Source organism: Leuresthes tenuis, unplaced genomic scaffold (genome assembly GCF_036924035.1).
Source record: "Leuresthes tenuis unplaced genomic scaffold, fLeuTen1.0.hap1 SCAF_11, whole genome shotgun sequence".
NCBI lineage: Eukaryota > Metazoa > Chordata > Actinopteri > Atheriniformes > Atherinopsidae > Leuresthes > Leuresthes tenuis.
Window position 1 is genome coordinate 28055322 of NW_027325365.1, and position 13499 is coordinate 28068820.

A 13499-nucleotide genomic window follows, 5' to 3' on the forward strand; every position below is an offset into this window, starting at 1 on the left:
AGCATTTGAGCCTGAGAAAGTGACAAACTTCCACCAGCCCTGTTGTTATGACCAGGGTGCAATTTATACAATGGAAATCGGGGATGGGGGTGTCCGGTGCAGTGCAACAGTAAACAGAACCTCACAGCAGTAACAGCAACTTTCTCATTTAAACTAACACAATTCACAAGCAAATACAAAAAACACAGACAGAACAGTAAGCAGCACAGAGAACAAAAGGACATGTGGGTTAAAAAAAAATCAAAAATCAAATGTCCAATTTGAATATTTTCCTGACTCATGACTTATGTTGAACAACTGAGCAACTACAGACTCTAAATTGTAGAAGCAAGGTGAGGTATCTTATCCCTGCACTGATGCATTGAAGCACTGAAACACACCGGAGTAACCATCTGGGAACCCAACTGTCCCAAACATTATGGTGCCCTAAAATAGGGCAGACTATGTGTAAAAAGTGTTGTAATGTAAAAAAATTTACCTTAAATTAAAATCTAGAATATGCACTTTAATCACATCTTAACTGTTTAATTAGAATTTGACCCTGATTAGCAGAGGGGGAACTCAAAGAAAGATGGGACAGATGTCCCAAAACATTATGGAGGGCTCTGTGCATTCAGTGAACATCAAACACCACAAAGAAATACTAACCCAAAAATAATCAGGTAGAAGCACGTCTGGCAAAGTGTACAATAAGTTACAGAACAGTACACATGCACAGGAATTTATTATTAACCACTAGGCTTAAACTCTTGATGTGTCAACCTCGCTTGTGTTAAACTGTAACTAATTCTAACCAGTGTAACACATCTACAGGGGTGCTGTTAATATGAAAACAAAGTCAAGTCCTGTAAACAGTACTCTCTCTAGCATTAAGCACCTGTCAGGCAGTGTCAGTATCAGCTGCTGAAATGAAACACAGAAAATCAAAAACCTTCAATGCATGCCAAGAATGACACACGTGTAGATCCAGTATGTATAGTCCTCGATCCAATAATGCCTGGGACACACTGCGAGTCAGCTTACCGGTCATTAATGAGTAGTAATTGGGGTATGACAAACTCGGAAAGTCCGGCGTCAAATAGTCCACCTTCACCCCATTTTCCACGAGCTCCCGAAATCCGGGCAGTACCTGCAGATCATCCATGTAATCATAACGGAACCCATCGATAAGGAACACGAGCAACGGACGAGCAGCGAGACTTTGCTGCTGTGCTCCGGTCAGCAAAAACAGCAGGAAGAACAGGCGCGAGGTGCACGCGGGTGTTTGTCCTGATGACATGATGTTTCCTTGCGTTGTACACTCACACAGTTCCCCGAGCATATGAAAGTATTTCTGACTGTGACCCACGGTTGGTTCGTCCAACCCTGTCTATACCTAATTCGATTGGTTAGGGATATTATTAGGGGCGTGACTTTTAAAGTAAGGCATTAGAACACTTGGATGTAGTCGGAATTGGAGAGACCGGAAACTCAAACCGTGGCAGTGGCAACTAGCAAATGGCTCCTCCGGTGAGCTGCCACAGGGTGCCAGAGCAGCTGTCAGCCTGGAAGCTGCTGCCACAGCCTCTCCACGACCACTGCTGCTGTTTGTGGAAGCCAACGCTGATCATCCGCTAATGGGTTGTCATCATCCAAAAGTTATTCGCTATAGCCTGTTACAACCTGTTACTCATTCAGTCATTACTTTCAAATGATATCATCATCAAAGTTTTACCTTTTCTTTTTTTATAATATTTTTAGACCCATGATACAAACATAACATATTCGTAAGATGGAAATCATGTCTTAAATGGCATTGTGCCCCCTGCCGGCACTTTTTTCTTTCTTTTTTTTGTCACTGTTGTATGCTTATTGTAATTGTATTTTGTGTCTGTATTGGTGGTCTAGGAATTTGTTTGCTGTGGATTAACAAAGCTCTCTCTTTGTTTTTCACTCACTCCGATGGGAAAATCCAATCCAATCCATTTTATTTATAAAGCACAGTTTAAATAAACACAGAGGTTTCCAAAGTACTGTATAATCAAATAAACACAATAAAACATAATAAATAGACGGTCCACCCCAGATAAAATATCTGTGCACATAAAATGAACAACCTACATAGTGTTAAAAGACAAAGAAAAGAGGTGCGTTTTAAGAAGAGTTTTAAAATTAGACAGTGAGGAGGCAGCCTAATGTGCAGCGGTAGTTCACTCAATCATAATTTTGGAGCTACAACTGAAAATGCTCGGTCCCCTCTGAGCTTCAGCCTCGTTTTGGGAACCCTTAGGAGCAGCTGATCAGCTGACCTGATGGATTGGCTGGGTGTGTAGGGGTGCAGCAATTCCGAGAGGTACGATAGAGCAAGACCATTTAGAGATGTAAAAGCAAACAAAATCATTTTGAAATAAATTCTAAAATGCACAGGTAGCCAGTGGAGTAAAGCTAAAATCATTGAAATGTGCTCAAACTTCCTTGTGCCAGTTAAAAGACGTGCAGCTGTCACGCTGTCTCCAGAGAAAAGGTTTTATTTTTGTCAGCTGCCTTAGCTGGAAGAAGCTTGCTTTCACCACAGCTTTGATCTGGCTGTCAAACTTAAGATGCACGTTGACTTTTACCCCAGATCATTAATGATAGGTTTGGCATACAGTGCCAAGGAACCCAGGTCGACTGAGGGGGTCACAGAGGTGCCACCAATGACCGTCGCTTCAGTCTTTTTTTCATTGAAATTTAAAAGGTTTACAGCCATCCAGGTCTTGACATCCGATAAACAGTTTAACAGTGGCTTAAGGGAGTATGAATCAGCCTTTTTAGAGGTACATAGATCTGGCTGTCATCAGCATAACAATGGAATCAAATGACATGCTTCCTGAGAATGGAACCAAGTGTGAGAAGATACAAAGAAAATAAAAGTGGGCCTAGCACTGAACCCTGTGGGACCCCACATGGGAGAGGAGCACTGGAGGACAGAGTCACCAAGGCTGATTCAGAATGTCCAATGAGACCGATAGGACCTGAACAATTCCAGAGGTTACCACGGGGTGCCAGAGGTTGCCACATGGTGCCAGGGGGGCTGCCAAAGTCTGCCAGGGGCTGCCACAGGCTGCCAGAGCCCTGCAAGGCTATGGCAGACAGTGGTAAGCCGTGGAAGCGGCCACATACAGCAGCAACACCTTAGGTTGCTGTATGGGCTGACAAATACTTAATGTGTTCTATAAATTAATTTTTTTTTATTTAGGACATAGTACAAATGGTGAACTATAGCTGAAGGTACCAGAACCTCTTTTACAAGCCCTGTATAACCAAAGCAAGAGCTGTGTCCGAATTCTTGGCAAACTTGAATGCGTTTAACGTCTGTTTTGGACCCTTCTCACCGATCGTATTTGTGATTTTCATGGACAGGATCTCAAGTTGTAATCATGGAGAGAAGGGTGTCTCATTTGGGAAGGGTTGCATCTCTGCTTTTCACATATGTGGTTCTGCTGAATTATTTAAGCTAAGACCTTCAGCATGCACTGGAGCAGTTTGTAGCTAAATGTAAACACAAAATGAGCAAATCCCCTTGTGCAAAAAAAATTTAAAACAAAAACCTCAACTGAACAGAAACATCAAACTATTAAATGTGGTTTGCTGATTATTAGATCTCTCCTTTCGAAGTCTCTGTTAGTGAATGATTTGATCTGTGATCGTCATATTGATATATTTTGTCTTACAGAAACCTGGCTGCAGCAGGAGGATCATGTTAGCATTAATGAATAAACTCCCTCTGACTATTTAAATGTTCTCGTTCCTCGAACCACAGGCAGAGGAGGAGTGGCAGCTATCTTCAGATCAGGGTTACTAATCAGTCCTAGACCCAAGATTAGTTTTAGCTCTTTTGAATATCTGATTCTCAGTTTTTCCCACCCAAAGTGGAAATCACAAAAACCTGTGTTTGTTGTTGTGTATCATCCACCTGGCCCTTATTCTGAGTTTCTGTCTGAATTGTCAGAGTTTTTATCCCAGTTAGTGCTGAGTACAGATAAAGTCATTGTAGTGGGTGACTTTAATATTTATGTGGCTGTTGAAAATGACAGTCTACTAATCAACTTTAATTCTATATTAGACTCTATTGGATTTTCTCAAAGTGTTCACAGACCTACTCACTGCCCTAATCATATTCACTATATGGCTTCTGAGAAGAATTTTACAAATAGAAGTTGTCTAAACTATAGTTTCAATGCGTACAACACTGGACAATGTTGCCCCTCTGAAAAGGAAGGTAATCAGTCATAAGAGGTTGGCTCTTTGGTATAATTCACAGCTGCGTGCTTTAAAGCAGACTGCAAGAAAGCTGGAGAGACAGTGGTATTCCTCTAATTTAGAAGAGTCTCAATTAGTCTGGAAAGATAGTTTAATAATGTATAAGAAAGCCCTTCGTAAAGCCAGAACTGCTTATTATTAATCATTGATAGAAGAGAATAAGAACAATCACAGGTTTCTTTTCAGCACTGTTGCCAGGCTGACAAAGAGTCCGAGCTTTGTTGAGCCACGTATTCCTTTAACTCTTAGTAGTAATGATTTCTTGAGCTTCTTTACCAATAAAACAATTCCTGGAATCCTTCCAACTATTATCACTAATGTATTGTCAAGTACAGCAGCTTTAGAAGTATCTTTAGAACCTGATTCGTATTTAGATGGCTTCTGTCCAGTCAATCTCTCTGAGCTAACAACAGCAATAGTCTCTTCTAAACCATCAATGTCTATTTTCGACTCAATCCCAACCAGACTGTTCAAGGAGGTTTTCCCCTTATTCAACACTTCCATAATGGATTTGATCAATCGGTCTTTGTTGACAGGATATGTTTTACAGTTTTACAGGTACAGGAGTAGGCCTACAATCAGGGAAAACATGAAACAATTAAAAGGGAGCTTGTTAACCGTTTGAAGGAGGCACATAGTCACAGTGGACTAAAAGTACACCCCCTTCAAGTCTATAGTCATATACATCAGGACATAATAGACAATAAATTGGATAATTTTAAGAATCACCTGGTACTTTTCACGTCTTAAAATTAAACAAATCCAGCTTCAGATGAACAACACATGATATATTACACCATTATTATTTATTGAACAAATACTGAAACAAAGTGCAGATGTGTGAAAACACAAACTATTTGGAAATTATTCAGAAGTGGAAAACATTCAAGGCAGCTTTTAATCTTCCCAGGAATGGACATCCCAGCAAGTTCACCCCAAGGTCAGACTGTGCAATGATCAGAGAAACTTTGAAAAACCCAAGAGCTAGATCTCAGAATTTACAGGTCTCAGTTAGCATGTTAAATGATAAAGTTCATGACAGTACAATTAGAAAACGACTGAACAAGTGTGGCTTGTTTTGAAGAGTTGTAGGAGAAAGCCTCTTCTCTCTAAAGAGAACATGGCAGCACAGCTTAGGTTTGTAAAGCTGCGTCTGAACAAACCACAAGACTTCTGGAACAATGTCCTCTAGACAGACCAGACCTAAGTGGAGATGTTTGGTCATAACACACAGCAGTAATTTTGGCAAAAACATGGTAACCGTAATATGTGTCGTGTTGTTGTTCATCTGAGGTTGGATTTACTGAATTTTAACATTGTGTGTTTTAAATTATACATAAAATCTTAGAAGTGAAAGAGGGTGGCTATTTTTCACGCCTATCAACTTTTGCTATCATGCAATATCTCTCCAGTGAGCAACTAAATCAATAGGATCCTTTGAGTTTATTTAACAAATGGAAATCAAGCAAACAGGAAGCAACTCTGCTATGTAATACAAAGATATACTGTAGCTGTAAATGGTAAATGTTCAACTCTTCAACATCTTTCAGAGTTGGCTAAGTTTTACAAGGTACTTTACAATGTGTTTATCATTTACCCACACACCGATACAGAATTTCTGATTCTGTTTCTCTATCATTCTCACAATGATGAGAATATATGAGGGCTCTGTGGGTTTCGGTGTGTTATCCTAGGACACCTCAGCCATTTAAATCACAGCCACCATAAATATAAATATAATCTACAGAACAGAGAAGGGTGTGGTATTCACAGGTAGTATTCTAGCACTTTCTATTGTATCGACATGATCCAGAAACGTATAAGTAAAAATCCAAATTATATCATATCAAGTCCTCACAGCAGACCCTTTCATCACCGTGCAGTGCACTCATATGAGCAGGACAGTGAGAAAACTGTGAGATGATGTTTTGGCAAGCAGTTGTTTTGTGGAAGATAGCATAGTACCACATAATAGGAACTATGACTCTGAGTATTAGTCTGTAGTCTGTGACGATATAAAGTTTTCAAATCCTAACTGTGTATTTTTGAACATATACCCCTAACCGTTGGCAGGTGGGAGCAAAGTAGAAAAGTGTCGGGTCTGTGGAAAAGATGGTGTGGGGTTATCACTGCCATCTCACAGCAAGTAGGTTTCTGGTTTGAATCTCTGCTGGGTTTTCCCAGTACATGTGAGGTTTCTCTCCAGGTACACCAACTTTCCCCCAAAACATGCATGTTTGGGTTATTGATGACAGTAATTCTACCTTTGGAGAGAGTGTCTCTGTGATGCACTGGTGACCTGTCCAGACAGTACCTAGCCTCTCACTTGAAGGCAGCTGGAGATTATAGCCCTGTTTCAATGCTGGAGCAGAGAATATAACACCACCTGCCACGGGTAGGAGGTGATGAGGAAGGAGTACCCAGGTGCAGAAACAGATTGAAAACCAGGTAGTAGAAATGTAAACTAAACAGACAACGAGGCTGAACTGGAACTGGAAAACTAGACCGAAAATTGCTGCATGAAAATTTTAAATACGATGCCAAACACTGCAGTAAAGCTACACTGCCATCGAGGGACACCACTGGCAATCAGGGAATACTGTGCCATGGTGTCAGAAAAATTCTCTGAAAATTAGGCTCAGAGTCGCTGGATACGATTAACACAAAATATTTATTTCTTGCAAGAAAGAGACTGTTGAATTAAAAACCAGAGGATTCAGGACGCAGATGCAGGGTCGTGTGGTTACAAGAGGGTTTTATTTAATTAAACAAACACAGCAGATCACGGCACTGCAGGGCGCTCTCCCGGCAGCGCAAAAGAAACGGGCTATAAAAATCCTAAGCGCTCTCCTCCGCATCTAAGGTGGAGAAGGAGCGCAGCTATGAAATTTACCAAACATAAAATCTCTCCAAACTGGGAGGAAAACAGAAATGCTATGAACACTTTAACAAAACTAAGTCACGCTCTCAAAATGAGGCGGAATAAAACAAAGGCGCACTCTTAACAAAACAGAGGCTCTATGAAACTTTAGCGATAACTAAAAGCTCTCCTTTAACAGAGGCGACTAGGAATGGTTACAACGAAAATCGCTCCTTGAAAATGGAGGAAAAACAAAGCTTTGAAACGTACCGTTACCATAAATAAACTAAGGCTATGGAACAAGAATAAATTACAAAGCAAGACAGCACTGCAGGAGAGTCGCTCGCTGCAGGCTCGAGGAATCTGTGGGTTCAAGGCAAGACAAGGCAAGTGGCTGGTAATGAAGCTCAAAATGAGACAACATACTGGCGACGAGACAAGGGAAACGCAGACTATTTAAACACATGAGGGACCAAGGGGAACAGGTGGAAACACTTGGAATCAGGGAAGACAATCAGACGCTTGACATTGGAGGAAGAGCAAGATACCTGAAACGAGAGGAGAAGGTCAGTGATTTTTCAAAATAAAACAGGAAATGACGAGACAAGACATGGAACGGAAAATAAATGACAGAGACAAGTCCGCACAACATGTCAGGAAGCTGGCTCAGAGTTGTCTGACTAATAAAATGGTACTATTATTATTTATATTGTTTATGTTTGCTGTCCACACAATGTTATGGGAAAGGGACATTCAATGTTATGGGAAAAGGCATTACTAGCCATTTAATGTTATGGGAAGACGAGTTCAGACAGTCAAAACACTTTTGCTTGCTACATAGTATTATGAGAACCAAAAGACAGGAAGAGGCCTCCCCCCATCACAGAAACTCTTATTCATGCAGCTTTTCTCATAGTATAACTATATAATTTTCTAACATTCCCTCCTGTTTATGCTATGAGGAAAAAGGGATTAAACACCATAAAAACTCTGCATCTTGTACAATTAACATTGAATCATTTTAAATCTTTAACATTGAGCATTTTCCACTGTTCGCAGTGCATAGGAGCGAAAAACCCATTTGCTGTATTTACGGGAAAATTCTCCTATGGCCCCATTCTCCCCCTGGCGACCAACCGCTTAATCACTCACTCAGTATCAAAGGTCGCACTTAGTTGATTCTAATGAATGGCGATGGACATATGTGTGATTAGCAAACACAAAATGAATACACATACAAAAAATTAATTAAATGAAAATAGAATAATGAATAATAAATGAAAATATGATTAAATGCTATTAATGATTAATATGAAATGGATATTAAATGGAAAAAATTTATAAAATGAAAAATAATAATAAATAAAAATCAGGAATAGTCAAACAATAATAATAATAATAATAATGCAATGCAGTTTATTCAGTCTAGTTCCGTCACCAACACTGCAATCGTCTGCTTCTGGCCGAACATCAGTCCGGCTGGGTCTGGAACTGCTAAGCTATCTTGGAAGGAGAGGTTACTAGCACTTCACTTCCAGGAAGAGGTCTTTACCACCTCTTATTCCCTAACTAATCCTCTTTTAGGAAATTTCAGGATATAATTCAGCCATACAGTAGTTGGAGGCTGTAGATTGTTAAACGTTACTTGGTGGAATTAACTATTCAAATCAGCTTTTCATTCAGTTGGGGTGGAACACTTAGGTTCGCCGTCCACCCTTTTGTACACATGTGGATAAAAATTTGCGATTGTTCCACCATCATCTTGGCATGATGGGCACCCCTTCCAGAATTCCAGAAACCTGGTCAGTTACCTGACTTTGAGTCCTGTAGTGGTTCTGCTGCTGATGCAGTTCATTTAACCTGTGGATGAATATTAGCAGGAAAAAGCAACATATCATCTTTACAATGCTCTACATTCAGGAATTGCCTTTTAATAGGTCCAATTCCCGTGTTCATTGGTCTTTCATATGAACGCAAAAAATGATCATTAAACAAATCTTTGAGAATTCACTTGGGGTCATTCAGAGTACTTTGAACTTTAAATGTTATCTGTATCATCGTCTCCATCATCCACGTGTAGCTTGTTGTCATCATCATTCTCAACCTGTTGATACATTATGCGGGTAAGGGTGGTTTCAATCAGTCTTTGGGACAGTCCTCTCAAGCATGTGATACAACATCAAGCACAGGTGACTACTATGGCTCTTACAATAGACAGAGACCAAACTATTCTCCATCATGTCAGTGAAGGGGTCGTTGATCCCTGAGTTTTCTATCAGCTCTGCAGAGAGTGATGCGAGTCCCTCTTGGTGATGCTGCCATCTGGGGAAGTATTGTTAGGAATAAAGGAACAGGAAAAAGTTCCAAACATTTCAATTGTTCAGCAATGCCTTGTAGATGTAATTTATCCAATAAACATTTTTATTTATTGTTGCCCACCAGAAAAGAAAAGATTCAAAGTCTGAAGTTACTTGATGTCTAGCTTTAAATTCATCTGGGACTCAGAACTCCTATGCTATCCAGGTACACTGTTGTCAAATGAACCTCCAGACAGTTGAATGCTTGAGACGTTGCAGCTTCTCACCCAAGGCCTTAAAGTCCCACACAGGTAACAGACGGAAAGGCATCTTTTGGCTATTGCGCATCTACCCTCTAGTTAGGCGGAAAGACAGGCCTCAGTTTCATATCCCCACACAGCCACCAGAGGTCTGCTCTCATGGAAGTCTGGTTCCGAAACCAAGATGCTGAGTAGTTACCTGCGTCCTGAGTGATATTGATGGATTCTTGACAATTATCTGACATGAGTGTACCCACATTCTTACCTGTGGGTGAAACGTATATAATTACCCTTATAAGCCAACGCTGAGGGCGGTACATATCTTTTCTTAACTGCTGGGAACAACAGAGAGAGAGTTCCTCTGTAGGGGTACAAAAGATTCATTATACAATTGTAATGCACATTGGAAACCAGTTGGGTCAGAGTGATTGCTTAATTTCTAGATTTATGTTCTGGCTTTAGCACATTCAATACAATTAGATTGGTTATTTTGTCATGCTGTATACATTCCAGCCATTTATTCCGATCACTATCACCTGTTATGGACTACTATTCTACTAACAAAATTCCAACTGATACACCGGCGATTCTTCAGAAATCTTGTATTAACATACATTTCACATATGTACTTTTCAGAATACACATGGGCTTTTTGGTTGTCTTTACATAAAATAACTGAGCATAAGTCAATGTCAGCCACCCCATCTATTTCTGCAACAAAAAATAGGTTGACAAGTTGTCTGTTGGACCTGAGGGACCTCCTATCTCTGTGGTCAGTCTGTGTCAAGAGTCTGAGGGTGATTCATTGTAATGCAATATCTTTTAATTTTTTATTAATCTGTGCTTAACCCCATAGAATTAGCAAAACGATAATAAGAATAATGATTAACAATACACAGCTGGTTCCTTTTAACCTACAAAATCCTGGTAATTTAAATGGATGCCACGGCTGCTGTCTGTCTTATTTTAGCCACACCCTATGTTCCCATTTTAGCCGTTGTTTTCTTCACTGAGGCTGAGACGAACCCCCTCCTGTTGAGAGAATTCCCCTTTGTAGTCAGACTCATGCCTCAGAGAACGGTGGTGGGTAACTCATTTTTCCCTACTTCTGCAGGTCGTGGCCTTACTGGTTTACAGTGTGATAAGTGAATCCAGGATCTATTATTTCAGCTGCTGTGGGTGCTGTAAGCAGTACCTGCTATGGACCTTTCCACCTTGGCTGGACCAGTTCTATTTCTTTATCACTTTGATGAGGATCCAGTCTCCGGGTATTAGAGATTCCTCCACAGGGTCACCTTGAACAGACTAGACAGAAGAGATCTCTCTAATTGTTAACATTTTAACCGTGTATCCTGCTAAGGTTTCTTCTCTTTCTTCATCATGTCCGGTGAATAGTTCTGTGGTAGTAAAAATGGTCATACATTATACATTATCTCAAATGGAGTTAATCCTGTGCTAGTTAGTAATATGCATGTTTAGGACTACTAGTGGTAAACAGTAAACCCAATTCTTCCCAGTTTCTTCAGTCTTGACCTAATTATTCCACTGTGTCTCACCAGCAAACCTGCTAATTGTGGATGATATGCACAGTGGTTCCTGAGATCTTCTTTTTTTTTTTTTTTTTTTTTTTAAGTTATTTGCCATCAGGAAGATAATATTGTTTACAAAGTGCGTCACATTATCACTGTAGATTTTTTTCAGGAATTCCAAATCTAGGTAATATTTAATTCACCAGTGTTGAGAGTGCATCTGCCGGTGCTCATGGTAATACTTCAACTCATTTGGTAAAACATCAATTATCACCAGGGAGACACCTTTATTTAATTCAATGAAATCCATACAAACGTGTTGAAAAGGGTCCTCCGGCCTCGGGACCTGTCCTCGCCCTGGTCCTAGGCCATATGTATGGATCATATTTTGCACATATTTGACATGTTAGACAAAAATTCTTTATTATCATATATCATATATGATATTATTGTTTATTATTAATAAAACCATATGCTGTAAAAACCTCATTATTGCTACCATCCGTCCCGTAGAGACATGACATGCTCCATGGCTCATACTGCAGCATGTTTAAACAAACTCTTTGGCAGTATAAGTTCTACAGTTCATAGCAAATGGCACCTTTATTCTTCCAGATCTGTTCTTGTAAGTGTACATTTGGTTTTGCATGCATGGTCCAATTTAATGGACTAGTATATGCATCCAGTTTCTCAGAATACTCTATTCCTGGCTCCACCTACTCCCAATCTGAGGCTTCCTCACATGCAGTCACAAACACACCTAAACGCCTCCAGTGGTCATCTGTGGGTCTGGAGAGTGACACATGAGGTGCATTACATGAACTTTCTCATGCTGTGGGAGAGTGAACAGCTAGCTGCACAACAACCCTCTTTATTCCAGTATAAGTGTTCTAACTTTAACATGGTCTGTTTTTCTCTGAAAAAACGTTTCTCATATGTTTGTGTCAGGCTCTTGAGTGTATTTGTAATACATAGTGCAGTGTAATTCATGTGGTGACCTGAGGGTGAGCTCTCCTGAGACTTGTTCTTTTGCCTTCTTAAGGAGAAGAAGCGTGATAGAGCTGGGGCCTGTAGACACAAGATCCAAACTATACCAGTATGAAGGTGGTCTCGCGTCATGTTGAATCATTGTTTGAGCCGACTTCATTTGAACTACAGTTAACCCTTTTTCATCTGGAACTATTCCGAGCTTCAATAAATGGAGTAAATATCTTCCTAGTAACTTACAGGGACACAGAGTGGACAAGACAACTTGACAATCAGCACTCACTCCAGTCCGTGTATCAGCTACTGTCAAGAGTTTTGATAAATGCTCAGGATGGCTCTTACCATTAGCTGATTTGACCCAAATAATTTCTTTGGATTGTTCAACTCCCGGAATGGGATTACAGTTCGTGTTGCAACTGTGTCGCATAGAAAAGTTACCTCCGTCCCGGAAACATTAAAAATGTAAACTCAGGTTTGATTCAAGTTCAATTCCCTCTAAGTTTAACACTTTTTCTGGCTTTTCTGCTTCTATCCTGGTTACAGCTCCTGTTTTTTCTTATCTAGTCATAACTGACTCCCAAACTCTTCCTCCCTGTTGCTCCTGCAGTCCCTCGCCTAAAGCCCCTTGCTTCCACACAGCCGACATGTATTTCCTCCTGCTCTCTCTCTCCTTCTACCTCCTCTGTCACTGCTTCTGTTTTGATCTGTGTTTTTGCTTTCCCTCATCACATATATAGTTTCTTCTCTCCCTTCCAACAAAAAGTTTAGTCCTTTCTTGCTTTTCTTTTTGTTGTTAGAGTGCTCCTCTGCATGCCCTCTTTATTCCATTGCTGTGCAAACACATTAAGATGACTGTTTATTGTCATGTTACAAATGTTACAAGTCACACAAAATTACTCTCCACATTTGATCCATCCAGTTTGGCACCTGTTGAACACACATGCACAACCTTTCAGTTTAATTTAATTAATATTTATCTGCAGGCTTAGAAACTGCTAATAGTATTAATATATTACTCCACTTGTTTAACTCTCTAGTCACTGTGGCTGGTTTAAAATGCACCATAAAAACAAACTTTGACTTGTTATGACTGATTCACTGCAGCTGTCTTTAAATTTCTCTTTAAGAAAACTATTGTTTGATATCTGACTCATGTAGCATATTTTATTGCTGTGTTTTTGTGAATATCCTAATACTCACTTTAACCCACTCTGTAAAGCACTTTGCTGCTGATAAGATATGAGATAAATGCTTTTATCTCTGATGAATATGATATCAGTTCCTA

General features: G+C 40.0%; 1 protein-coding gene across 1 annotated transcript in view; it reads right to left on the reverse strand.

Annotated features, from left to right (window-relative positions):
- enpp6 (ectonucleotide pyrophosphatase/phosphodiesterase 6) overlaps positions 1-1364 on the reverse strand; it is a 48161-nt gene extending 46797 nt beyond the window's left edge. Inside the window, exon 1 of the mRNA XM_072396258.1 lies at positions 1024-1364. Coding sequence (XP_072252359.1) covers positions 1024-1321 — 298 coding nt within the window. The 5' untranslated portion in view covers positions 1322-1364. The remainder of the gene's footprint in view (positions 1-1023) is intronic.
- Positions 1365-13499: the final 12135 nt, after the last annotated feature.